Source organism: Phoxinus phoxinus (assembly GCF_949152265.1).
Source record: "Phoxinus phoxinus genome assembly, chromosome: 11".
Classification (NCBI taxonomy): Eukaryota; Metazoa; Chordata; class Actinopteri; order Cypriniformes; family Leuciscidae; genus Phoxinus; species Phoxinus phoxinus.
In genome coordinates this window covers 30,648,651-30,676,567 of record NC_136886.1, presented here as the reverse complement: position 1 = coordinate 30,676,567, position 27,917 = coordinate 30,648,651, and the positions used below count along the sequence as shown (strand labels likewise).

Genomic DNA, 27,917 nt, shown 5'->3' with positions numbered 1-27,917 from the left:
TCATCAGAGGAACACAGTTTAACAGATTTTAAACCTTTTAAAATAATTTTAATTTTTGGGTGAACTAATGTTTTAGTATTGTATGCTTAACATAACAATAGTTCATGTATATTCAAATGCTACATTAAAAAGAATAGACTATTGCCATATGACTGGGCTGGTGGAAAGATATAAATGGAAAGTGATTTGCAGGCACAGATATATTCATTCATTTCCATTTTCTCGTTTTAGACCCTGTCGCTTTCTGTCTGTCCGTGCAGAGGCGCTATTGTCAGTAAATTTGTGACACCGTTATATCTATGCTCAAGAACTGACGAATTCTACTATGGTCAAAGCACGTTTAATGCATATTAATTAGGTAACGTGACGAGACGACTGACTATCACGTCATTGGCTGAAGTAACAGTGGGTGGGCGCTAATCTGACGAATAAACGAATCGCAGAGTTCGACTCATGAATATTAATTAGGTGTTTACCACGTAAAGTCTTTTAGTCGTAGTTAATATTCAGAAGCCAATCCTTTACCGTAGTAGGATTCATAATTTGTCCACCGGTCCAAAGCGAGTGTCCTCTTATGGAAGTGCAGTAACACGAGACAATGAGGCTCCGCATATTATCTTATGACTGGGATTGTTCAGAGAGCGACAGGCCAGCGCGTTTCACCGGACCGCAAGGAAAACACGACTAACAGGTAGGAAAGCACGCTTTTACATTTGAATCATAATACACGTTATGCTATGTATGTGTTAAAAATAATTGTAACATTGTTGGAAAGAGTTTTAACTTTGCAGCTGATCTCGTGTTTGACGACTTCAGGAGAGTGTGACATAATGTCTGTCACTTTGCCTATGTTTTTGCTTTCCAAAATCTCCACAAATATTCCAAAAAGTCTCCAGAATGATTTTAAAGTATTCCAAACTCTTCCAAAGTAACATTAAGTGACCATGAATTAAAAGTTGGCTAATAAACTTAAGAACAACAACAACAACATTTACAAATTGTTTCACACAGAACAAATGCATATGGACACAGACGATGAAATACTATAAATGAATGTTTTATCTGAAAGTATCTATTTCTTTGCACAATTACTATTTTAAACATTAGGATGTTGTTTTTGGCAATAAATCAAGTCAGGGGTATGAATGAGCTGTTTCTAGTTAAGAATAGTCGAACGTGTGACACACTTGCCTTCTGTTGGCCCCTGATGTCACAGCCAGGGGCCACAGAGATGATATGCGGGTTGTTTTTAGCGACTGGGCGCTCTTTAAGTGATAGACTGTGTGCGGGACGGGTATATGCGGTATATAGCTTGCTCTCTCTACACCGGGGAAACCAATCTGAGGTTAGGTCATAGATTTCAGGGAAGAGTGACGCATGTACTAGTAATGCATAAGAAACCAGACCCCCATTTCCACTAACTACAACTACATCAGAGTTTACTACATTAGAGGTGAAAGAAAACATGAAGGCTGGTGGGAAAGTTTGATTCCCTGAACATTAATGTACATGTGCACTCCTGGGTTTGGACAAACGATTAAATACAAACACATTGAGCCGGTGTGTGTTGCAAACTGTTGCAGGACACTTTATGGTTATTTGACATGACAGCTCAAGCAGCAACAGCAGAATCCTGCAGTGGGATTTATAATGATTTCAAACAACATTTTTTTCTTTTTTTTGTACACACGTAGCTTTTATAACCCCACTGAGAGACTACAAGGAAATTTTTACTTATAAAAAAATTGCAGGACTTTTTAAGTCAACTGCAAAAATAATAATAGGCCTATACTCTTAATAAAAATGGTTCTAATCAGTACCGGATTAGGGTTCTTGTAACAATAGAAGTAGGGCTGGGCGATAAAACGATAACGATAATTATCGCGATATAATTTTTCTCGATAAAACGATATCAAGAGCTCGATAAATGTTCGATAATTTTTTTTGCGCCAAAAGCGGAACGAATCTCATTTGAACCGCGCGCGCCACACGGACCGTTTATCCGCTCGGCTCAAAGTCCAAACGGCAGCGCGAGCGCGAGCTCACTCGAGCAGACGCGTTTACTCTGATCGGTCTCGGTCACTAGATCCAGTGAGAGCGCTTGAATTCAGCGAGGAACACAAATGTCTCAGTGATTTAAACCAGTTTAAAGGCAGATGAGACCGCGCTGACGAACAGGAGAACACAGTGCGCAACGATACAGTCAGAAGCTTTCCCGTCTACACATTCCCATCATTCACCACGGATTTAACGTTACTGTAACGTTAGCCTAGTAATATTAACTGCACCATGAAATGTGGGATATATATATATATTGAATTGTATAATATTATTAATGTAGACAATGTATTAAAGGACTAATGGAATATAATTACAGTTTTTAATAATGTAGTTAGGCTACTGGTTTTCATAAATACCATAGAAACGTCACAATATGTGACGTTTCTCACATAGAAACCATAAAGTTACAATAGAAACCATAAAGTTACATTTTATCTGTGGTTATCATGATCTAAATGCATGATGCTGGATGACCAATGGTTAATTTTAATAAAACTAAAGAATATTACATTTTACCAAATAAAAATAATGTTGTTACTTTTTTTTAACAGATGTTACTGTTTTTGTTAATGAACATAAATTGTATAAAGTAAATCTGCATCCTAACTCAAGCTAATACTACTGAAATAAAGATATTTATTTTGTTAAGTAAAAATGTCAAATATTTTAATGTTCTAACGTTACCTCGGATTTGTGAAATGTTCACCTGTTTGTCAAGTGTTTGTCATGATATTTTCTGACAATAAAGAGTAGTTTAAAAACACAATGCTCTGGTTTCTACAGCTTTCACTTAGGAGTACAAATCTGTCTTTAAACTTGAAATAAATAAAGATTTGACATGTATCGATAATTATCGATATCGACTGATATAAAAAAAAATATCGTGATATTTTTTTTTGGCCATATCGCCCAGCCCTAAATAGAAGCCTTTTTGGTGCACAATACAACACCTTTTATACGCTTTTCATAAAGAACCACATTTTGAAAGTGGTGTTTAGAACCTTAATGGTGTTATAAAGAAAATTTTTGAACAGTTCATGTTAGCGTGTGTGTGTATATATATATATATAAGCAATCAGACTTGCAAGTTTTGCTTGGTGAATAGTGATACAGGAAAAATCCCACACACTTCCATTGATTGTAATGTTCATGACCTCAGAATATAATAGAGCAGTCGAAACCCTGTATGGCCCCCAGTCATATCGGAATATCATAGAGACATGGGAAATCGTGGAAAAATTATCAGGCCCACTCCAACATTGTGACAGAAAGTTCTGGACAAGCAACATACCAGTTATACCTATCCATATATATCCATTTTTTTGTTTGCTCCCTAGTTCTTTATGGCTACAACTGTGCAAACAAACACATAAACAAGTGCTGAACTTCCTGTCTTCTCCAGCTTTCAGTTCAGAGTTTCAGAGCATTGCTAAATTTGATTATGGATTATAGTTCAAAATTATAGTCAGATGGTTACATTTCCCCTATTTATTATTATTATATTCTTCTGGTGTATATTTGTAGGATGTTTTTTACTTTGTGTAAACAGCAATTCCTAATCTCTATTTTAACAGTAATCCAAATTATTCTGTCTATTCTTGTGTTCTCATAAAGCCTGTAAAGTAGTGTAGACAAAAGTGGCAGGAGTCCATTTGCAGACGTAGCAGAAAACACTGAAGAACTGAATCAAGCCAAGTCATCCTGCAGTTATGTGAGCATGTTAGCATTATTACACTTCTGGTTCCATCGTCCTCAAGTCAGTGGGTTTTTTGGATTCTTGTTTAAATGCCTGAAATAAAGTATGTGCTTAAGCTTAAGATATTTTAACGTTTTATTCTACGACATAAAATACACCAGTAATACTCCCCTTGGTTTTTTTGGGGGGGTGTGACTACATCGGCTGCCATTATACATCGAACAGGAAAACCCAACAAACAGCTTCGTTGATTTATGCTAACTCAAATTCTTATATTACAGTATTTATTTATTTTTATAGCAAGTACAGGAACTTGCTACTGAAATACATACACCGATACGCTACTGTGAGCTTGAAAGACATAAGGCTTCAGCACAAATAGCATATATAAAAATAATTACCCGATATATACAGGTGGAGCTGGGGAAGTTGGAGGGTTTCAGAAGAACTCTGAAAGCGTGCAGCAAAAGTTCATTTATTTTGGTAATTCAACTTAAAAGGTGAAACAAACTCATTACATGCAAAGTGAGATATTTCAAGCTTTTATTTGTTATAATTTTGATGATTATGGCTTACAGCTTATGAAAACCCCAAATTCAAAATCACAGAAAATTTGAATATTATATAAAATCAATATAAAAAAAGGATTTTAAATACAGAAATATCAGCCCTCTGAAATAGAGACGTGGAAAAATGAGCAGGCCCACTCCAACATTGTGACAGAAAGTTCTGGACAAGCAACATACCAGTTATACATATCCATATCCATTTTTTGTTTGCTCCCTAGTTCTTTATGGCTACAACTGTGCAAACAAACACATAAACAAGTGCTGAACTTCCTGTCTTCTCCAGCTTTCAGTTCAGAGTTTCAGAGCATTGCTAAATTTGATTTTTGAGCTATTTAAATGTTGAGCAGCCAGCTCATTGGCTGCAGATGTGATGTGAACATCCAAAGTTTCATGATAGAACTTGGTATTTAGTATTTATTAATATTTTGAATTGGATTTTTGTATTTTCAGTTTTAATTTTATGTGTAGTAATTTTAAAATGTTCTTTTGACTTTGACATTTTTATTAGTTTTTTTTTATTATTATTTAAGAAATAAGCAGTCTTCATATAATGTACATAATATGTATTGACACACTTATTGATCACTGTAGCTAGGACAGTTGTGATCACCAGCATGAGGTATGTTTTGCATGCTGGGCCCAACATGGTATGCTGGTCACCAGCATGGGAAGCCGGAGTGCGGTTGGATCTGCTACACCAGCTCATTTTTGCTTGAGTGTAGCCTGACTATCCTGATCCACCTGCTCTGACCAGCATAAACCATTATGGAATTCATGCTGGTTTATGCTGGCCTTTTCAGTATAGGGTTCCTGTAAGGCCCGCTCATACAAGAGGTTTGTATCAACAAAACTAAACAAAAACTTGGAAGAGTAAATAAAAACTCCAGGAGAACAAATCCAGATCAGCAAAAAGGAACATTGCAAACTGAATAAAATGGTTCACTCTGGATGTTGTTTAATTAAAGACCAAATCTATAGTTTTGATTTTGCAGAATTTTTTTTCTGTGTGAAAGTATTATTATTCTCTCTGAATTGATGTTGTTTTTTTGTCAAAACTTGAATAGTAGCTTTTTATCGTCTTTATATTTGTCTGTCTCTCTCTTCCTACAGCCACAGTGAATGTCAGTATGAGATGTCGTCCCTCAGTGCTAGCTTCGTTCAGATCCGCTTTGATGACATCCGCTTTCATGAGAACTGCGGAGGTGGGAGTTTTGGGAGCGTGTATCGGGCACACTGGATCTCACAGGACAAAGAAGTGGCTGTCAAAAAACTGCTGAAAATTGACGATGAGGTTAGTTCAGATGAAGTTATTGATATTTTAGCTTCTTATTTTTATTGGAGCTCAAATTACCCAACTCAAGTCAATTGTATTTGTATAGCGCTTTACACAATACACATCGTTTCAAAGCAGCTTTAAAGAAAATTATGATGTTAATGTTTATAATATTATCAAATCTTCTGCCTTATAGTTAAGTTATTTAGCAAATTAGAGCTGAGCGATAATATAGTTGACATTTTGTGACAATAAAAACAATCAAGCAATTGAGATGTGCTATATAAATCGTTTTACATGTGTATACTGTATGTATGTGGGTAAACTGTATATAGAGAGCTACAGCCTGTTATCAGCAACATTCACACACAGCATCAGGATACAGTTGCCAGGCCTATTTGAAGTGCTAAACGCAATTGACCGTTCGCAAAGACCCGCCCCCCTTAGTTACTGTCGCTATGCCCGACAAGCTACGCCGCTCTCACGCCACACCATGTTCTCACGCAGTGAGAATTACATCGCGGAGCAGAGAGGACACTGACAACACGCTGACAGACAGGACAGACCTGGTTACTTTTCGGTAAAGAAATTTAAACAATAAATACCGTTTTGTGGCTCTTTAATGTGTCTGTCAGATCGCTGTAGAGCATCATTTAAAGCTGCTCGTGAACCGATCATCTCTTCCTTCTAGTTAATTTATAGCATCAAATAAACATGAATGAACATCAGAAGGAACGTTGTTTTAACCGCAGAAAGACGTCAGTACACTCCGTTTTTCAAGTTAGAATCCTCCCATGTTAATCTACTAACTCTCCTGACTACTTTGTCGGACAAAGGCGAAGTGTGATTGGTCAGATCACCTTTCAATCAAGCTCCCTGCGAAGGGTCAATGGACTTTATGCACAGCTGCACTACTTCCTGAACTTTAGCCAGCTCCTTTGTTTCCTGTCTGCCATTATAGGACAAACTGATTAATCCAGGTGTGTCTGATTATTGTTGTTGGTCAGGCACATCTGGATTAATCAGTTTGTCCAATAATGGCAGACAGGAAACAAAGGAGCTGGCTAAAGTTCAGGAAGTAGTGCAGCTGTGCATAAAGTCCATTGTGTTCAAGCACAGTTCAGTTTGTTTTGAAAGTGAAAATGTGCGTACTATACAACAGAATACTCACACATGTCCGAATACTCACTATACATGAAACAATAGGCGAACAATACCAGATGGAAATACTGTATGCATTGAGTTTCTTACATGGTAATGTAACCCCTCCGGTTCTACTCACACCGCTCCGAGCGGGATTCGAACCTGCGTTTCCGGCATGGGAGGCGGGCGCACTAAGAAGGACACTAAAGACTGCAGCCACTAGTGTTAGTCGCTAGTGCGCCTTTTGAGGCCAGGGGAGTGAGGTTTACTCACACAGATCTTACTAGCTGGCCTCATGTTACACTAGCATCATGTATACAGAAGATACATTGGTCAAGAACTAAATTCTTCATCAAATTGAGTACATAATCTAAATGTTCAGGAATTTGGACGCCTGTGTGAATGTAGCCATTGTTACATCATTTCCTGTCTTCCATCTATCCATCAGACTTGTTTATTTGCTTGAGACGGGGGAGTGTAAGGATCTACAGTTTTCCATGACCGTCTCTCTTTTTTCCCCCTTCATCTCTCCCCCGCCTTTCTCTATTTCTCTTTGTCTAAAGTCAATTTGATATACTGTAAGTGTAAAATGTAGCATCTTAATGTGGGTTTGCAGGCGGTGTGTGTTACTGTCAGTATTAATGCATGCTCAGCAGCACTGCCAGAGTCTGTTCCACTGTTTACTGGAGTTTAGCAGCTTTCCTGGCTGATGCCATTCAGTTCGAGTCCCAGCGGACATGTCCCACAATACTGCTAATGGCTCCATGTTCACGTACATTTCTAGTGTAATATTTGACCTCGACATACTGTAATGAAAAAATAGTTTTATGACATTGATGCAGCACTCATTTGAGCCTCAGTGTCTGACCGCAGTCTGGTGACTTTCACCTCTGCATCTGTGTGTTTCTTTTCCTTCACCTCATCCAGGCTGAGATTCTGAGTGTCCTGAGCCACAAAAATATTATTCAGTTCTACGGAGCCATGCTGGAAACACCCAACTATGGCATTGTCACAGGTAATAATTCAATGTTTCAGTTTCACAACCAAACCCGTTTCACCAACAAATGTTTTATTGCTCAGAGGTTCCACTTAAAATGCTCATATGACAATTGTTTTACAATGTTTTTGAAAGTGTCATTTATTTTATCAAAAACTGTTATATTGTGAAGTCATATTACAATTGAAATAAGTGTTTTCTATTTGAATATATTTCAAAATTTAATTTATTCCTTAGATGGCAAAACTGAATTTTCAGCATCATTACTCCAGTCGTCAGTGTCACATGATCCTTCAGAAATCATCTTTCTAATGTGATAATTTGCTGCCCAAGAAACATTTATTATTATTATCAATGTTGAAAACCGTTGTGCTGCCTCATATTTTTAGTAGAAGCCGTGATACACTACCTTTTAAAAGTTTGGGGTAAGTAAGACCTTTAAAAAACAAAAAATAGAAATTAAAACTTCTATTCAACATGGATGCATTAAATTGATTTAAGTGACAGTAAATAAATTTGTAGTGTTAAAAAAAAAATGTTATATTCATCATTCAATTCAATTCTGCTTTATATTCGTCAAAGAATCCTGAAAACAAGTATTCACCAAAATTTTAAGAAGCAAAAATAGTTTTTAACATTGATAATAATGAGAGCCATTATCAATAATTGAGCACCAATAATAATTGAGCTCTAAATCATCATATCAGAATGATTTCTGAAGGATCATGTGACACTGAAGACAGGAGTAATGAAGGAAGAAATTGCATTTGAAAATATATTAAATTAGAAAACAGGAGTTTTAATATAGTAGTAATACAATATTACTGTTTTACTGTATTTTTGATCTGATAAATTCAGCCTTGGTGAGCTGGTGAGACTTCTTTCAAAAACATAAAAAAAATTTAAAAAAGGTATTTATTCCAAACATTTGACTGCTAGTGTATGTCTCTGAGTTATCGTTGAGATCTTGTCTACAACTTTTGTGAGCGGCAAGATTTGTAAGAAGTCGTCTCCATTTGTTCTCCATTTCATCTCATTGCTGTCTTCGAGATATAGATAAGATATTATAGAGATCTCCTTTGTGATTAGTCTTTCGTAAGGGATGCTATGATATCCCAAAAATGTAATACTGCCGTGCTTTGTGTGTAATCTGAGTGTGAGGAGAGTTCATCAAGAGGACACACGCACACTTGCACGCTTACACAGTTGTCTTGCCATTTTTTTAAACATCCTATTGTGATCTTTGTCTTCAGGGATGTAAAAGTGCTTATGAGCAGATTTATGTGGCCTAATCATTTCTCGAGAGCATGTCTTTCAGCGGCTCTTCAGAGCGCTTGGTCAGCTGGGTATTCAGTAAATCTAACGTTTGTGCATGCTGTCATCCTCTAACTCCTGCTGCCAGCATTCGCTCCATGTGTGTGTGTGTGTGTGTAAATGGGAAACCCTGAGTGTGCTAAGCTGTGTTTGACTTCACTCGAGGGTTGGTGATAGATGATCTCATGTGTTGATTGACATCTCGACATCAGACAAGATGTTTGCTTGTTCAGCCTGCCTCTCTCACTCCTCGTATCTTCTCTATATGTAAAATTAGTTTCCATCCAAAGTTGCGAATTTAACTTATTCGCAAAATTGGAATATTGCATAAAACATTTGCTAATAAAGCAGCATTTTTCAACCCACGTGTTCAAGAGAACATAATCAGGAAATTGGCGCAAAATATCTGTAATAATAATGGACGTTTCTGCAATCGTGGAAGAAACTGGCGCTCTTTTTTTCCTACATTATAAATTACAAAATGCAATTAATGGTGTCTTGCATTCGGATACCTGGTGTTTGTGAACACAATCATATGAGACGCTTCTAAATCATTTTAATGACAGGCTTTGGCTCAGGCGAGTATGATAAAACCAACATTTGAGATGCTGTGCAATAAAATTGTCACAAATTTGCACAAGTTTTTTGTTGCGCATCATCAAGGGATTTATTCGTTAAATGTGTCTCCATCATAGTTTATGTGGATGTCTTCTTATCAGATAAAAAATGTATCCACCTCAATTGAGCCGAGCACATACATTTTTATGCACATTTTTCAGAATTTATGTGCATCATGCCGTTTTCCATCCGGCATATTTTTATGCAATATCTCAAAATGCGCATACAAATTGGTGGTTGGATAGGATACATAGCTAATGACAAGCAAGCAATACACATTCATAAATACACTAGCGTTCAAAAAGTTTGGGGTCAGTTTGTTTTTAAAGAAATTATTACTTTTATTGAGCAAGAATGCATTAAATTGAAAAGATTTTAAAGTGACAGTAAATACGTTTATAATGTTACAAAAGATTTCTATTTCAAATAAATCCTGTGTTTTTTAACTTTCTATTCATCAAAGAATTCTGAAAAAAAATGTACCACGGTTTCCCCAACAATATTAAGCTGTGCAACTTTTTTCAACATAGATCATAATAATAAGAAATGTGTCTTAAGCAGCAAATCAAATTCAAGATTTCTGAAAAAAGCATGCGACACTGAAGACAGAAATTCAGCTTTGCCATCACAGAATAAATATATAAAATATCTATTTTTTATTTAAAATATAATAAAATGAAGAAAAATATTTCAGAATATTACTGTATTTTCGATCAAATAAATGCAGCCTTAGTGAGCATACACCAATTCAAAATTTACTGTGAAACATGTGAAACAACTTTATGATCTATATAACAATAGAATTATTTAGCTTTCACCTGCAATATATATCATCTCCACAACATTAAGTTGACACGTGTGATGATATGTAATATGTTATGTGTGTTTGTGTTGTAGAATATGCCAGCAGAGGATCATTGTATGAATATTTGTCCAGTGCTGACAGTGAGGAGATGGATATGGGTCAAGTAATGACCTGGGCGATGGAAATTGCTAAAGGTATGCGTCTGTATGAATACATGTGTTTATGTAATGATCTCAGTCACATTTTCCTTATGAGCTAATGGCTGATTCTGTGATTTGTTTCCCTGTAGGAATGCATTATTTACATGCTGAGGCCCCTGTGAAAGTCATTCATAGGGACTTGAAGTCAAGAAACGGTTCGTTTTTAGCTGTGCTGTGAGCAATTTCACAAGCAAAACATGATTATTACATACCAATGACTATTTTCTTTTCTCTCTATTAGTTGTGTTAACAGCAGACAATGTATTAAAGGTGTGTTTCCTGTTTTTATTTCACATTCCTTTATATTTATATATAAAACCTAAGATTTAAACTCTGCCCAAAATATCAATGTGACTGTCCCAGCATAATACATTTTGTCTGTATCAGATCTGTGATTTTGGAGCATCTAAGTTGGTTTCTCACACAACACACATGTCTCTTGTGGGGACATTCCCTTGGATGGCCCCTGAAGTGATCCAGAGTCTACCCGTCTCAGAAACCTGTGACACCTACTCATACGGCGTGGTCAGTACTCATATTTATACTGTACATGAATGAGTGTGTGATTCCACAAAAATATTAAGCAAAATAAATATTAAACTGTTTTCAACAGTGAAAATCAGCATATTATAATGCTTTCTGAAGGATCATGTGACACTGAAGACTGGAGTAATGATGCTGAAAATTCGACTATTCCCATTACAAGAATACATTACATTTTTGTTTAAAAAATAAATATATACTTTTCCATATATACTGAAAGCATAAAATGTCCACATGTGTAGCTGAAAAGGACAAAAAAAAAAACCTACTCTATATAACTCTATATTATATAGCATATATTGTATTTTAGGATTAGAATCAGTCAAAAGTCATTCAACTTATTTAAATGATTGTTCGTGCAAGGATATATACACAAGGCTGTATGTTTGACTGTCTAAATTAATTATTTCAAGCACAGTCTGCATATCCTCCATTCCAAGTGTTGTTCACCCCATATATGCTTGTGTTGTGGAATATGCCAGCTTTTTGTTTTGTTTTCCTTGCAGAGAGCAATGGCAGGACGTATGGACATTTATTGTCTGATTTGTGGTTGGTCTTGCAGGTTCTGTGGGAGATGCTGACCAGAGAAGTGCCATTTAAAGGTTTTGAGGGTTTGCAGGTGGCCTGGTTGGTGGTGGAAAAACATGAGGTACTGCACAGTATCCCACAATCCCTCAGTGTTCTTAAGAGAGGAATGTCAATACTGTAAAATAACCACATGAATCAATGTTTACAATGTTAGTGTAGTTATATTACTGTTAAAGTTTTCCCATGAATATATGTCCATGTCATGCATTGTTGATGTCCTGGAAGACTCTTTCCTTGGCTTTGTTCCAAGACCTAGTGAACTGCCCTCTGCCCTACATAGACAGCTGCATCCTAACTAGAATAGAACCTCATAAACAGGCCCATGTGAAATCTGTGTGCACAGAACTCAGAATTTGAGCCGTAATTCACACATCTCCCTTGTTTTTTATGTATCACGTTTTGCCTGATTTGATCATGCAATCAACTACAAATAGGAGTCTGGTACTCTCAGATCCATTTAAAACACGGTATGTACTCCAAAGTGACCATTACAGAATACAGACAGTCAGCAAATAGTTTTGCTAACAGTAGATTTTTTTTAGAGTTTGTCATTAGCATGCTGCTAAGCTAATGACACAATTCTCAGAGAGCATAAAAATTCATAACACATAAATGTTGTACAAAATAGTCCACCTTAGGCCCGGATCACACCTAACGCGTTTTTTGCAGTGAGGGGCGCCTTTTTTCAATTGTTTTCCTATGGCAGTGAGCGTTCTGCGCGCTGTTTATGCGCCTGCTGCGCCTCACGTTTTTGAAGTTGAAAAAAAATCAACTCCGAGCGGAAAAAGCGCCCGACGTCATCGCGTTTTTTTCCACTGTCCAATCGAATGAATGGAGAGGCGGGCCTTCCGTTTGTGGTCGTGACAGAAGTTTACAGTTGCTTTAACGTCCACGGACTATGATGGAGGAGAAACTTGTGGTGGCTGTTTCGGGTTACCCAGAGCTCTACGATTTTACGAGTTTACAATGTGATAGTTTACTTGACAACAAACCAACGTTTTTTTTTGCACGCGCACTCGCTATTAGACTGACAGCTGACTCGGTGGTTGCTTAGCAACATAAAAACCACAGCGAACTGCTATTTCAGGTGTGATCGGGTATTTTTTTAGCAGTGCTGTGCACCTCGCGTTTTCGAACCTGAAAAACGCGTTAGGTGTGATCCGGGCCTTAATTAGACTGAACTACTTTAAGCAATACTTTTCAATACTAAATATTAAGAGTTCCTTTCACTGGAACTTAGGGGCCACGCCCAACCCCTGAAAAAACAACCCCACACCATAATTCCCCCTCCTCCAACTTTACACTTGGCACAATGTAGTGTTGTGGCAAAAATTCATCGAACAAACATCACTGCGTAAGGGAGACTCAGAGTCAAATTATAAAATTAAAGTATTTATTCTTGCAAGAAGGAGCAGTCTAATACACAGCTGTTACCCTGTGCAGAAGAGTGACACACCCCCAGACAGACTGAACCAGCTTTTATCTAAGATTCAAGGTCTTCTTCTTCAGAGCCCTCCTCCCACAGTAGTTTTCCATCCAGTGGTTTTCCATAGACAAGGAAGCCATAACACTAGTTTCGATTCGTCACTAGAGCCAACTCCTAAGCCCTCCTTCACCAAATGGCCTTCTGACATCTAGGTCAGAGGTCCTCGTTCGTCTGTTCTCTGGAGTGTCTCTCCCTTCTGCCTTCCCAGGTACATAAACAGAATCTTCTCACACTAACAAGTGAGAGTCACACATGTGACATTCTTTGAATCATCTATATTTTACTAAAGATCAGTGAATATCATAAAATAGCCACTACACTCCTCACTTTTTATCATTATTAATCAAACATAATAATAATAATAACAATAATAATAAAATGCAAGTTCAAGTCATTACATCACCATCCTAAAAGATCAGTCTCCTTGAACCTGTGAAGAAAAAGTTTAGAATGAAGAAGCATAAGGCTGTTTTTTGTGGGGGAAAGCCCCATTAATTATTTAGCAAGCAAGTAAACAATTTACTAATGCCGGGCTCACTACCGCAGTCACACTAGTAAGGAAAAAGATTATAGCACAGTAGGAAAACAAACAGATAATAAATAAATGAATAAATAAAAATAAAAAAATAAAAAAATCCCTCAGTTTCAAACCCTGTCCTTGTACGCCATCTCGTAACACGGATGACTGCTACTTTTAACCCTCTTTACATATCAATCGTTCTCAGAAAGAAAAAGAAAACATCAACACATTTAACTGTAATCTCTACTTGAATCATCTGCATAATTTTGTTCACCATCATCATCATCCAGATAGACTGTCATTTTCAATTGAACAGACATTCCAGTTTTCTCACATTCACCCATGAATAACAAAATTATCAGAATAACACATACAATCATAACTCCTGCACATTCAACAATTTCCCCATATCCATTTCCCTAACCATATTTTGTTCTTTTACCTTTAATTAAATCAGGCAGTGGTTCTACTTAATAAGCTTCAATAATAATCCCCATAATTTACATGAATTAATAGATCTTCTCTTCCTCAAAACATTTGCCTTAAATATTTTCTAATGAATCAGTAACCAATCAAATCATTTGTCATATACCAATATCAATACTAAACCCTATTTTAATATAATCAGATAAAATCCTCAAAATCATCACAAAACCACATTCTTAATTCATTAGTTGGCCAACATCCTCTCGCCCCATGGACTAATGGGATGGTTGCGGCCTGTTGGTGTAGGTGAGCGGCTTGGACCCAGGTGTCACACTGATCTCCTGAGATCACAACCACACCCCCACCGGAATGAACCACTTCCTGCTTGCTGTCACCTGTGAATGGAGACTTTAAGTATTTTGTTAGTGACTGCTTGTCTTTCCCTCGTCCCTTTTGGTGTGACCTGTGGAATTTTCACCATCTGTTTACAAATTGAAACATATTATCATTAGAAATTTCTTAATAAAGTCAGAGTCCTTTTCCCCTGAAAAACACATATCGTTCACAAGTCAATATTCATACATTTGGAAGCAGAATCAGTTCAGCTCGATGCAATCCATCCTGACATTCTGCAACAGGAAAATTTTAAAGTTATGCTCTGCCATTATTTCATTGGGCACATTTTGCCCTGTCTCCCAATCCTGCATGCTCTCTGTAAAGCAAAACAAATTTTCGAGGTTATCGTCAGATAGTAAAGTACGTAGTTTCCACGGCCTTCGATGTCCTGGCGTTTCCTGTTGAAACAATCCAGACAGCAATTTTGTTAGGCAGAAGAATGGCTTCTTTCAGGGCTTTTACCCAATTACCCCTAAATAAACCATATTTGGCAATTGTTATACCATCCCCCTTTTGATGGTCGACACAACTCGATCATCAATTTAACATAACATTTAACATAGTGTTTTCAGACAAATTTCCTCCAGACATCTTTCTCTGTCTCTGAAACAAAAATATTACATTCTTCACTTAAAGCCACAATTTCATTTTCTTATCGAAGTATTTGAAGGGCAACGGCCCTCAGTCTCACTGCGTATCCTGCTTTTTTCAGGTCTGTTATTTTGTCTCGCAACTCAGTCCTCTTCAACCATTTTAAAGTCATCAATAGTTTATCAGGTCAGGTCGTGCTGTACAGACTTGGTCAATGTCAGTCAAAAAACAAAACAAAAAAAACATTCTCCTCTTGTTTACGATAATCATATATGGCTCTCTGCATAATTTTATATTGACTTAGCCAATGTGTCCCTTTGTTGTTGCCGTCAAATCTATAACTGTACAACTCCACAATTCCAATTTATATAAATACCTAAACTTATCCAAAAGTAATTCAAATCCACATCATAAATGACAAAAGTAATTACTACCAGACGGAGCGTGATGACCAATCAACTCAAATAAAGTCCCATGTTCTCTATCATCTTCTCATCAGATTCACTCAGCATTTGCCTCCTTTAAAATTTGTCACTTGCCTTAACTCATCTGTAATGAAAAAAAAACACTCTCCAGAGGTTAAAGACACAATATACTCACTATTCAGGCGGAATAGCTGCCCTACACTTAACACCTACAAGACATAAAGTGCTGTCACCATCACACACACTCATGCTAGACACACATACAGCATGTTAACTGCTCATTTACAATGTTCGCTCTTTTTTTATATTAACTCTAAAAGTATAATATTTAAGGTTTAAATAAGATTTAAACTTCACATTTTTCTGTAGCTTTTATATAATTTTACATGGCCTCTTCAAACCGTTTCAAATGTTCATTATTCATTTGTCTTTAGAAAAGTCAACTGCGTTGTTTTGGTTCATTATCATTATTTTGTTTAAGCTTGCCTTACCAGGCCTGATAACAGAAAGACAAACAGAGTACCAAATCCCTTCCTCCACTCAGCCGTCTCTCTTACACAAATAATATTTTCAAACAGCCTCCTAAGACTGAAACTTAATTAATCATAGTCTAGAACCCTTAATAGTTCACAAATGTTAATATACAAATGTTTAACTCAAATTAGAACCATTACAATAATCTAAAATATTTAAGTACTAATTGCCCTCTGAATGGCAATTATTTCCTTTAACATGATTTCTTTTAACATCTGTGTCTATAATTTTCAACTGAAACACTGTGCTTTACTAAATAGCTTATTGTCATGACAGGCTAAGATAACAGCCTTCTGACATTGAATGAGACAGAGACTCTGAGGCCTTCAGGACTTGGTACACTTTTTTGTCATACTAAACATTCTCTACTTTATCTTTTAATTCTGGCAGCTTAAGGCATCTTTGCCAGAAATTACATACGCTTTTCAATCAAAGAATAATTTTATAGTTGTCTTTTGCCCATACATCAGGGAATTTAGACATTACAAATTTCCACTCATATTGAGTCAGTTTCAGCCAAGTCCCAATCTTATCTTTTGAAACCAAAACATCTTCTAGCTGCTTCATGGTCAACACTACCAAGCTGTTTGTTTAATCAGATCCCTTTCTACATTTTTACATTTAGCAACAAATAGTTATTCTATTTCTCAATAACGTTTCATTAAAACATCTACATTTTAGTTGTCAGGTTTTCAATTACAACTTTATCTGACAATATTTTCCATATTTTCTCTTCTAGGGGTTTACCAATCTACAATTAGGATCTTCCAAAACCTTTTTTTTTTAAGCGTTTCATTATAAGACAATCATATTTTTAGTTACCTTTACTTTTACAAATATTTTGCTTATCTGCAATTTACATCTACTGGTACTTTAGTTCTTTCCTTTTAAAAGGATTTCCTTACAACTTAAATCTTTCAACTTTCTTTTCTCTTTCAATCTACTTACGACTTCCATCTATCAACTTTCTTTTCTCTTTCAATCTACTTAGTTCTTTCTCAGACGAAAACTTTAATATCGTCTTCAAATCCTGTTCTACTTTCAAACCCACATTAATACACGTCACTTTCACATTCCATCAACTTTCTTTTCTACCTTTCTGAGTGGGCATTTACAGTTACTGCTAAATGCAGCTGACCACAATTAAAACACTCTCTGTCCCCTTGCCTATAGTTCGATCACCTTGAGCTTTCTAGCAGCACCAACTTACTGACACCCTTGAAGCAGTGTGTTCCAATCAGTTTGTAAACAGAGCTGATAAGCAGTTCTCTCTATTCTTTGACAGTCCACCAGTGGCGGATTCTATCACACTAGCCAAATCATAATCTTCATCATTATTGGCAGAACATTCATTTCCATAAACTGCACAAATGTATAAATTGTTTCTAAGCGGCTTCACAAAGTTTCTGTTTAACTTTAACACTTGTCCAGGGAAATTATCCCCGACCCATAATGTCCTTTATAAAACAGACTATGTCTTTTTTCCCCTCAATGACTTAATATCAACAAAATATCCGACATTTTACATTATTGAATTCCAAAATATGTCTTTACATTTCTCTAATTCGTTATTATCATCAACAACACTGATTACAATAGCAAGTACACATTTAACACCCAGAAGCCGGGCTGAATAAGCACGCGCTGTTGCTGTACTCCCAGCTGGAGTCTTTAGGTTCAAAAGACAATGGTTGTCAAACCAAAAATAAACATAATTTCACTCTTTATTTTACCATTAAAATATAGAATTGTTCCCCATTTTGCTAAATGAAACATTAATTATCTTTATTTCATGTTAATCCCTGTTAATACTCAATACCTTATTATTTTAATCTGAACCTCACTTTTCATACCATTTCTTAATCTGACTTAACAGCCGTTCATATATAGTTCCATAAATTTGATCAGAAATGTTATTTTCATAACATACATTTTCTACAGTTGTTTTCTTCTCAAAATGGTTAGTCTGCAGATTCAACAAGTATTATCATTACTGTCTCTGTCCCACTTATCCTACTTACTGTTTTTACAGAAACCAAAATATCATATTACTCAAATCTCAATCCTTCACAAAGACAGCCTTATTGCTGCTTGCTACTTCAACTTTTGTTACAAACAAAATCTTCTGACATCTAATGTCATGCATCCATCTAATGGATGAAAAATAAAAACCCTTTTATCCGTTATATTCAATCTTACTATACGGAAATACATTCTACATCGATTCCGTTCTCTTTTATCTGCTTTAAGCCAACACCTCATTGTTTTTTTTCACTTTTACACACGTTGAACGCAGACACAACAACCTTTGTTTCTCACTGCCCTGTTCAACTGATTCCCGCACCATCTTGAATCTTGTGGTGCTCAATATCATACATTTCTGCCCTTAATTTTATCTCATTTGACAAAACACCAGTGTACCAAATTTCGCAAGCTTGCTTTTGAGACTTCGCCATATTGGCCGCTTATCTGCTTTCTGTGGATTTCTCTTTTACGCGCGTTCTCTTTATTTGTCAAGCGTCCCCGACAAACCCGACCTTTCTTTTAACCCAGTCGGACGGGTTACACTATTAGTGTCCTCCTAATTACGGTTTACCAAAAAATCTGTTACGACTTTCTTGGCTCCCCCTAATTAGCCTCAGCACCCAAAAATACTTTGCTCCGTGGTGGAACAATTAATTTCCAGGTTACCTATCTGTATGAAATGTCTTGGTCTGTCACAGTTCTCAATTAATTCCAGATTATTTATCTGCTTGAAATATCTTGATCTGTCCGTAGATCTCAATTAATTCCAGATTATTTATCTGCTTGAAATATCTTGTTCTGTCACAGACCTCAATTAATTTCAGATTATTTTCCTCGTATCTGCTTGAAATATCTTGATCTGTACGTAGATCTCAATTAATTTCAGATTACGTACCACAGAAAACAGTTCTCAGCCCATATGGTTCAATTTCACTCTTCCCCCAATTAAACTTAATTGAATTATACCTTACCCAGAGATATGTTGTTCGGAGCCACCTGAGTTCTTTGATTCCAGTGGTCGACCCCCCCGGGGCTCTGACATCGGCCGGCCTCTCTCTCTCAAGTTTACGAGGTAGAGCTGGAACTTACTCAGTCCAGGTGGCCAAACACCGTCCGATCTCAGGTCCAGGAGGCATCGTCCAAGGAATCCCACTTCTGACACCAAATTGTTGTGGCAAAAATTCATCGAACAAACATCACTGCGTAAGGGAGACTCAGAGTCAAATTATAAAATTAAAGTATTTATTCTTGCAAGAAGGAGCAGTCTAATACACAGCTGTTACCCTGTGCAGAAGAGTGACACACCCCCAGACAGACTGAACCAGCTTTTATCTAAGATTCAAGGTCTTCTTCTTCAGAGCCCTCCTCCCACAGTAGTTTTCCATCCAGTGGTTTTCCATAGACAAGGAAGCCATAACACTAGTTTCGATTCGTCACTAGAGCCAACTCCTAAGCCCTCCTTCACCAAATGGCCTTCTGACATCTAGGTCAGAGGTCCTCGTTCGTCTGTTCTCTGGAGTGTCTCTCCCTTCTGCCTTCCCAGGTACATAAACAGAATCTTCTCACACTAACAAGTGAGAGTCACACATGTGACATTCTTTGAATCATCTATATTTTACTAAAGATCAGTGAATATCATAAAATAGCCACTACAGTAGTCAGGCAAGTACCGTTCTCCTGGAAACCGCCAATCCAAGACTCGTCCATTGGATTGCCAGACAGAGAAGTGTGATTCTCGGATTGCCAGACAGAGAAGCGTGATTCGTCACTCGAACACGTCTCCACTGCTCTAGAGTCCAGTGTCGGCGTGCTTTACACCACTGCATCCCATGCTTTGCTTTGCACTTGGTGATGTAAGGTTTGGATGCAGCTGCTCGGCCATGGAAACCCACTCCATGAAGCTCTCTACGCACTGTTCTTGAGCTATTCTGAAGACCACACGAAGTTTGGTGGTCTGTAGCTGTTGACTCTGCAGAAAGTTGTTGACTTCTGCGCGCCTCAGCATGCGCTGACCCGCTGTGATTTTACGCGGCCTACCACTTCATGGCTTCATTGCTGTTGTTCCCAATTGCTTCTACTTTGTTATAATGCCACTAACAGTTGACCGTGGAATATTTAATAGTGAGGAAACTTTAACGAATAGACTTATTGCACAGGTGGCAACCTATCACGGTACCACGCTTGAATTCACTGAGCTACTGAGAGCGAAACAATCTTTCACAGATGTTTGTAGAAGCGTCTGCATGCCCAGGTGCTTCATTTTATACAACTGTGGCCATGAAAGTGATTGAAACACATGAATTCAAGGATTTGGAGGGGTGTCAGAAGAGCTTTTTTAGCAAATATTTACTAAACATTCAGTCTCCTCCACTGACCAGTTTGTAAGATGTAAATAAGCATATGAAAACTAAACATATGTAAACATGTGTGTCATGGCACTGCGTGCTGTGTGAAAGGTATTTTCGAATCCGACTGAGAAAATGGTTGAATTTAAGTTTTACATGCTTAATTTTTTCCTATAGATCAGATTATTTCAGGTCTACACCACCTCTTCCAATCGAATCCATTTGAAATTTCATTTGGAGGTGTTTGCATTAAGGTTTCAGTTCGATTCCCCTCAAATGCTATATGTGATGCTTCCAAGAATTTGGCCTAAAGAATGTATTTTAGAAGGTTAATTACGCTGATTAAGTTTTCAAACTTTGCATCTAGATCACATCTAATGATAACGTTTTGTAACTGTTATGTTTTATGTTCATCCTGTGGGTAACGGAACAGTACGATCATGGATTCCATCGCTTGCTTTAGTTGGATATTTATAGCAAACTGATCTAAAGGCTTCACTCTGTGCGTGTTTGAGAACCCCTACAACTTTTATTGAGCGCTAGCATAAGATATATAGCAGTTCTCTTTATGCGTTTCTGCCGTGATGCCATCAGGTTAGACCACAGTGCTTGTAGTGCTGTAGGGGGACAGTCAGGAAACCTTTTTAGATAAACATCCCAGCCTGAGACCGAGAGGAAGGGAGAAAGTACTTATAAGAGAAAATGTTGGCGAAGGGCAGTGGGAGAGGTCAGACGATGGATAAAAAGATATTTTGGTTTATGTTAAATTCCCAAAGGGAAGGAGCAGTTTCCATTCTCTCGTGGGCTCATGATTATGTGGTGTGTGCTCATACAGTTTGTGCAATATGTTTACTAGAGCTGCTTTTCTATTGGACGAGCCAGTTGGACAGTATTACATTCCTACATGTGTGGCTTATCAAAAAAAGTCTCCATTACAGCATCTCTCCTCACATGCTCTTAAAGTTCCATTATCTTGAGTGTGAACTCAATTTTATCACTTCGTAGTGTAAACAGCGCCCATGTAAAAGCTCTTTGTTAATCCTTATATACCAGTTATGATATATCAGACTCTTTGAACATGGAGATATACGCTTCATTTGAGTTGTGATGTAAACTTATCCCAGAGGAGCGCTTTGCTGCAGTTGTGTTGGGAGCTTAAGCTGGACTCGTGCTAAAATTAGGATTTTATGTAATGGCTGCTATAATGGGTTTTTGAAATGGATTCTAATGTGTGTGCATGTGTCTGTGGTATTTGTGTGGGTTATGTGTTCCAGAGGCCGACCATTCCCAGCAGCTGTCCCGCCAGCTTTGCAGACCTGATGAGATGTTGCTGGATTGCAGAGCCCAAGGTACTTGGTGGGACTGAGACGAAATTCAGTTCATACAGTATGATGCTCATGATCACTAGAAACTGTTAATATAGTCAGTCATTCAGCGGATGCTTTTATCCAAAGAGACTGACAAGTGAGGAACATCAAGTCCAAAATAACACTAAGAATCAGGCAGGTTGTTCTTTTTTTAGAGAGTGGAGAATTAGTGTATTTCTTTCAAGGAAAGGTGAAAATAATAATTGGATTCTATGTGAACAGTTTCATAGCGATTTTTTGCTGTTGTTGCAAACTATGCAATTTATTCTAAATTCAGTGTACACAAGAGGCCATATGATGCTCTTTTACAAAGTCTTGATTTTGTTTTTGGCGTCTACTAGAATAGGTTTTCATGCTCAAATGTTAATAAAACGCATTATTTGTCACATATTTGACGTTGTTGCAGCTCCTCTCTTCCCAGTCTGTCAGTAACGCTCTGTTTAGTTCCTGTCTCTATGAAGCCTCTCCTTTTGAGCAATGTGCTCTGATTGGGCAGCTGAACTAGCCTGGAAATCCAGACCTAATTCTGAAAGATTAATGGTCTGGCGTGGACTATTGAAAATCGGCCAGCTCGAGGGGCGGCACCAAGCATGCATTTGAAAATCTCACTGCACACATTGGATAAAACTACGACCAATCACAACAATACACTGTCTAAGCCGCATACGCTTAGCTACCAGCGGAGCTAACTGGTAGATTAGACTCTTGCCGTATCCGGTCGGCAAAACAGCAAAAACGTCCTTCTTGCAAAGGAACGATTCGAGCACCGTCTTCTGTTCCTCTTTTAGAGAAAAAGGCAAGTCTAAATCTTTCATTGTAGCGCCCAAAGCCGTTTCAAACAACTGGTGTTCATCCATAGCCATAGCAATGTGTACTAATGACTTCGACGTCACAGCGCTGTCGTCATCTGTTTAGCTCACCTCTGGCCCGCCTATACCAGATAAGCCGATGTGATTGGTGCAGCTCAGATACAAGGGCATATTTAATGAGCATTATTACTCGACACCAGAGTGACTCGCTGAGCAAATTCAAATTGTGCTCTCGTGAGAACTCTGGATTTCCAGGGTACAGCTGAACCAGTGTGTTAGTCAACCATTTTGGAAATGTCGCGTCCCTTACCATAACCACAAGTTTTAACACACTATTAGCGCAACTCAACCAGGCCCCGCCACTTTGAGCAGGATTTATTTAAATGAGGAATATTATGACATGTTTGTTCCCAAAAGGAAACCCAAGACCACAATGTAGGCATTTCAGGGAGTTCAGAAACAGTGCGCACTGATATAGAGAATAACTTCCTTTGGTGGGACTTTGTGCTTTGTAACTTTGCAGACATTATTTCATGGTCAAACGGTAACCTTACACACTAAAGAAAGTTGAAAATGTAAAAAAAAAAGGTCTAATTGGTCCTTTTTAAATAAGTTCTCAAGTGAGCTATGATTTTAAGAGATAAGCAAAAATTTGAGACAGGATGAGTTTATAATTATAAGGCTTGGAAACAAACATACTTTGAGTTAGTTGCTGTTTTACATTGTGCTAATTAAAGAATGACCATAATAAATGTGCTGTGTCATCTCCAGGAAAGGCCACAGTTCAAACAGGTCCTGAGCACCCTAGAGACCATGAAAAATGACAGCAAACTGCCAGACCAGTGCAACTCCTTCTTACATAACAAAGCGGAGTGGAGGTACGTACAGTCCATAACTTTTTTTTCAAAGTGTTCAATAAAATAAAATCAAAGTATTTAAAAATGTAAACATTAAGAATTGTTTTATTTGTTCACAATGTCAAATACATTTTTAAAAAGTTGCCAAAAGGGTTTTGTATTAATTTTCGCAAATGATGTTACAAAAAAATAGTTGCACATGACACAAGTGTGATTCACATGGACTCACAGCCTAACTGTAAAAAGTGTATACTTTGGGCACATATAACAATCAATAGCCAATTTTACACAACCTACAAAAATGAAAAACAGGTTAGGCCATTACCTGTATAAGAAATTATTTCAATCCATCCATTGATTTGTAAAACCTTGCAAAGCAAGTGTTTATTTACACTGATGATTTTGGAGTTTAAAAGCAGAAATATGAAGCTTGTATAATTCTGAAATTATAGAAATGATTTTCTGTGAATTTTAACTTGTGTTGAACTTTGCACTTTCTTTTAAACATCTGTAAGTAGCAGGACTAGGTTTTGTTTCTTTAGAGGGACAAGTTGCAAGATAAAGACACAAATGGAGGAAACAAACACAATGAGTGCTGGACTTCAGCAGAGCTGCAGTGCATGAAGGGAGAAATGAACTGAGAGCAATGGAAACAGAGAGCGAGGAGCAGGAGTGGGGAGGAAGAGGGAGGGTGACACATTCTGGAAACGCTCCTCATGAGAGTGGTAGAGAAATCAATTCTAGCAGGAGGAAGGTTTTGAGAGTGTGTGTGGAGAGGTTTTGGCAGGGGCTGATATGGCTTTTGAGGGCAGAGGGGTGAGGGGGGGGGGGGGGGGGGGGGGGGCATTCTGGCCTTCCTTCACATACCGGTTTATAAATAGCCACACTAAAGACTTTGTGTGGGGATTTTGATTGTTTAGCGTACAGTACCACCTACTGGCACAGAGAGAAATTGCAGAAAATTTTGTTTTTTTAGGTCAAATATGCATTTTGGTGTAATAACAAAATGATTATCCTCTATTCTTATTTAGCATTTGTTTGTACATAGGTTAATTGTGTTGTTAAATCTTCCTGTCTTCTGTCTGTAAGGTGTGAGATAGAGGAGACGCTGGAACGCTTGAAGCAGCTGGAGAGAGAGTTGAGCTGTAAGGAGCAAGAGTTGGCGGAAAGAGAAAGAAGACTGACAGAGTGGGAAAACAGACTCATGGAAAGATCCCGATCCTGCACTCCTGTAAGTCTTCACCATTCTGTGTGCAAAATAACTACTCATTCTGCAACCGTACGTCTGCATACTACTGTATTTACTACATAGTATATAATCTTGCAATTCAGAAGGGGTGAGTTTGAGAATCCTCATTATTACCATTATTATATTACAATTCTGTTTGATGACACTAGTGGACACTTTTATGAAGTGTGTCAGAAATTGAAAACAAATAATGATAATGTGGATTCACAAACTCGCCTCTTCTGTGATTGGACCGATAAACCGATCCAAAACTCCATTGATTGGGCCAGTTGCTGGTCTGGATGTTTAAATGGTGTCATGGTGTTTTACTTTCTGCTGGAAATCCACCTATGAGTGACTTATTTGTCTGAGATAGGAGAAAGAAGTAATTACACAGTACACACTATGATTTTAATCAGAAGTTTTATATGATACCCCATACAATGCTCTGTAAGTTGCTGACGTTGTCTTGTTTTCACATGACCTGCAGGACTCCTAAAATGTAGAAAGTCACAAAGGAGTAGTGAAACCTTAACAAAGAGTTTTGGTGTTTAAAGAGTTTAAAAACCAAACTCAAACTTTATTTTGTGTGCAGCATTAGTGGTAGTGTGCCTTCACTGTGTTGTGGAAATTTTGGCAGACATAGTAGGTCATGTGCACAGAGATAATCTGCATAATACAGTATCATGCCCTTGTGAGAAAGAAGCATACTTTAGCATACTTTAAACAGACACTGCATGTTAATGGCAATACAATTGACACTTTTAATGTATTTATTTGTAATTGCACATTAGTAATGATGAACTTCTAATTTGGTCTATATAACATATTAACTTTAAATGTAGTATTGAATAACACATTAAAGTTAAAATTACAATCATGTACTTTGCATGTGCTTTAGAATGTTAGTCAACACATTTATTTATATAGCGCTTTTTACAATACAGAATGTTTCAAAGCAGCTTTAGAGATAACAGCAAAATAATGCATCAAAGTTTGTTTCCAGAAGAAAATAGCGTCACAGTCCAGCTTAAGTAAGTTCAGTGATGTTTCATTTTTGTTGAAAAAAGTTATTAATTTAGTTCATTTATATATAGCTGCTCTGGGGAAAACAGTGATGTCATCGCCCAGCTCAGTTCAGTTCTCATATAATGGTGTCAATGCAGGCAGATCAATATTATTGTTGAATATTAAATGTAATGTCCCCAACTAAGCAAGCCCAAAGCCAATGGCAACAAAGATGAAAAAAGGGTGACAGTGGCAAGGAACCAAACTTCCATCAGGTGACAGAATGGAGGAAAAAACCTCGGGAGAAACCAGGCTCAGTCAAGATTAAAATAAGTGTACTACTTTAAAGCATGACAGAAGATTATTAATACATTTTTAAAAGTGTACTTATGAGTGATAAGAAACCGTCATGGAAGTGTAATCTCTTAAATAGCCTTATATTTCATTAATATTATACTATCTGTTCAAAATTATTTCTTCAGGTAGAAATGCTGTTTGTGAGTATCCCTAGTATCTCTAAAACTATTTATTTTTATTTTTATCTTTATCATGAAAAAATGAAATAATACCGTAGTGAAATTAAAAAATATATATATTTATTTCATAATAAGTAAACCACAAACCATTAACATATTTACAGACATATCGCTTGAGACTTGCTGATAAATATTATAATTAAACTTTATTTAGAGTACTTTATTGCACAATGCACATTTTATTTTAATATTAAGCCTAAAATATGTTTTAATATCACTATTAGTAAGGATCATATGATCTCTGTATAATATCAGTCTTTAAATGCAAGATATTTAAAGTGTAGGCCTACCTACAGAAAACTTGCAATAGTTCCACTTTAGCTCAATCAAGTATATCTTTAGTTGGACCTCAGCACTATTTCTGGAGAACTAAAGCGCATTAACTACAAAATGAGTTATTCCAATTTAGCAGACTTTAAGTATATCTATTTAGTATACTAAAAATACAATTGCATGATATTTACATTTAGTACATACATATAAATGTGTTTGCAGTTATAGTTGGTGTAAAATAAATGTATTTAAAAAACATTTTAGTATATTTTATTTTTCACTAGGATATGAGCACTGTATCCCATGAACCTAAATGTAAGTTTTCAAGCACATTTCCACCATCCACAAACTTTTAATTGACCTCAAGGTTTTTTTTTTTTTTTTTTTTTTTTTTTGCAGCTGTTTTCACATATTTCCCCCTTGGCGGCCACTCTCAGTGCCGAGTCCTTCTATGAGGCTCACATGGAGGAGAGCAATAGCTCGGAAGTCAGCTGTCAGATTTCATCAACCTGCAATAACGGGGATCTGGGCCAGGCCAGCCTACAGAAGCTCATGCTAGGATTCGGGGGGGTGTTTGACCTGGATATGAACATTCCCAGCGGTAACCTCGTCCGCCAATCAGGGATGCAGTTGAACATGCAAGCAAAGAAGAATTCCTCCAAGTCCTGCAGTGTCCGTGAGGGACGCAAACTGAACATGGCCATCACCATGGATGACTTTGGCTGGTCTGACGACGACAGCGATTAGTGGAGGGCCACACGGTACGATAGGGTGGGGTCAGATGGGGTCACAGCCGGTCCAAGGTCAAATATCGAGAGAATCAATTTCCAACAGTTGTCATTAAAAGTTTAAAGTGTAAAGATTGAGCTGAATATTTTAAAAGATTGTTGCACCCATGTGTGGTATGTTTCAGTGCAAAAAAAAAAAAAAAGCATTATTTGATCCAGAGCCAAATATTACACTGCCCTGTTAGCAGTAGGGCTGTTTTCTGAATATACCGGCTAACCAGTACAAATACCCTTTGATAAATTTCAAACACGATGAATGATACTGCATTGTAATTGGAAAGATACAGGGTACTTCACAAATGCCCATAAATGGCAGGATTTACCATCGGTAGGAGGGATTTACCTCTGCCTCTGAGTGAAACACCAGATCATACGGAGATTTCCCCTGTGAAACATTTACAATATTTATAAAGTGTGGGGTGAGATTTAATTGGATTTCTGAAGCTGTGTTTTTGTAAAGCCCTGACGTTTTTATAAAATAAAGGAAATACTGAAC

At 37.2% G+C, this 27,917-nt stretch overlaps 2 protein-coding genes across 2 annotated transcripts in view; one reads left to right on the top strand and one right to left on the bottom strand.

Moving 5' to 3' along the window:
- nhej1 (nonhomologous end-joining factor 1) overlaps nucleotides 1-27,917 on the bottom strand; it is a 217,776-nt gene that overhangs the window by 110,835 nt on the left and 79,024 nt on the right. The window lies entirely within an intron of this gene.
- map3k20b (mitogen-activated protein kinase kinase kinase 20b) lies at nucleotides 323-27,917 on the top strand. The gene is made up of 12 exons (XM_079628193.1): nucleotides 323-691; nucleotides 5,437-5,617; nucleotides 7,670-7,757; nucleotides 10,569-10,670; nucleotides 10,766-10,831; nucleotides 10,918-10,946; nucleotides 11,064-11,201; nucleotides 11,782-11,868; nucleotides 21,830-21,904; nucleotides 23,503-23,609; nucleotides 24,678-24,819; nucleotides 27,033-27,917. Exons 1-12 carry the CDS (start codon nucleotides 621-623, stop codon nucleotides 27,378-27,380), a joined length of 1,434 nt encoding a protein of 477 aa, XP_079484319.1. The 5' UTR covers nucleotides 323-620; the 3' UTR covers nucleotides 27,381-27,917.

Bases quoted from the DNA above. Each gene is read 5' to 3' on its own strand.
- map3k20b (XM_079628193.1), top strand. From the start codon at position 621: ATGACTGGGATTGTTCAGAGAGCGACAGGCCAGCGCGTTTCACCGGAC. The intron at 692-5,436 runs GTAGGAAAGCAC...CTCTTCCTACAG, and splicing joins AAGGAAAACACGACTAACAG to CCACAGTGAATGTCAGTATG. The intron at 23,610-24,677 runs GTACGTACAGTC...TCTGTCTGTAAG, and splicing joins CATAACAAAGCGGAGTGGAG to GTGTGAGATAGAGGAGACGC.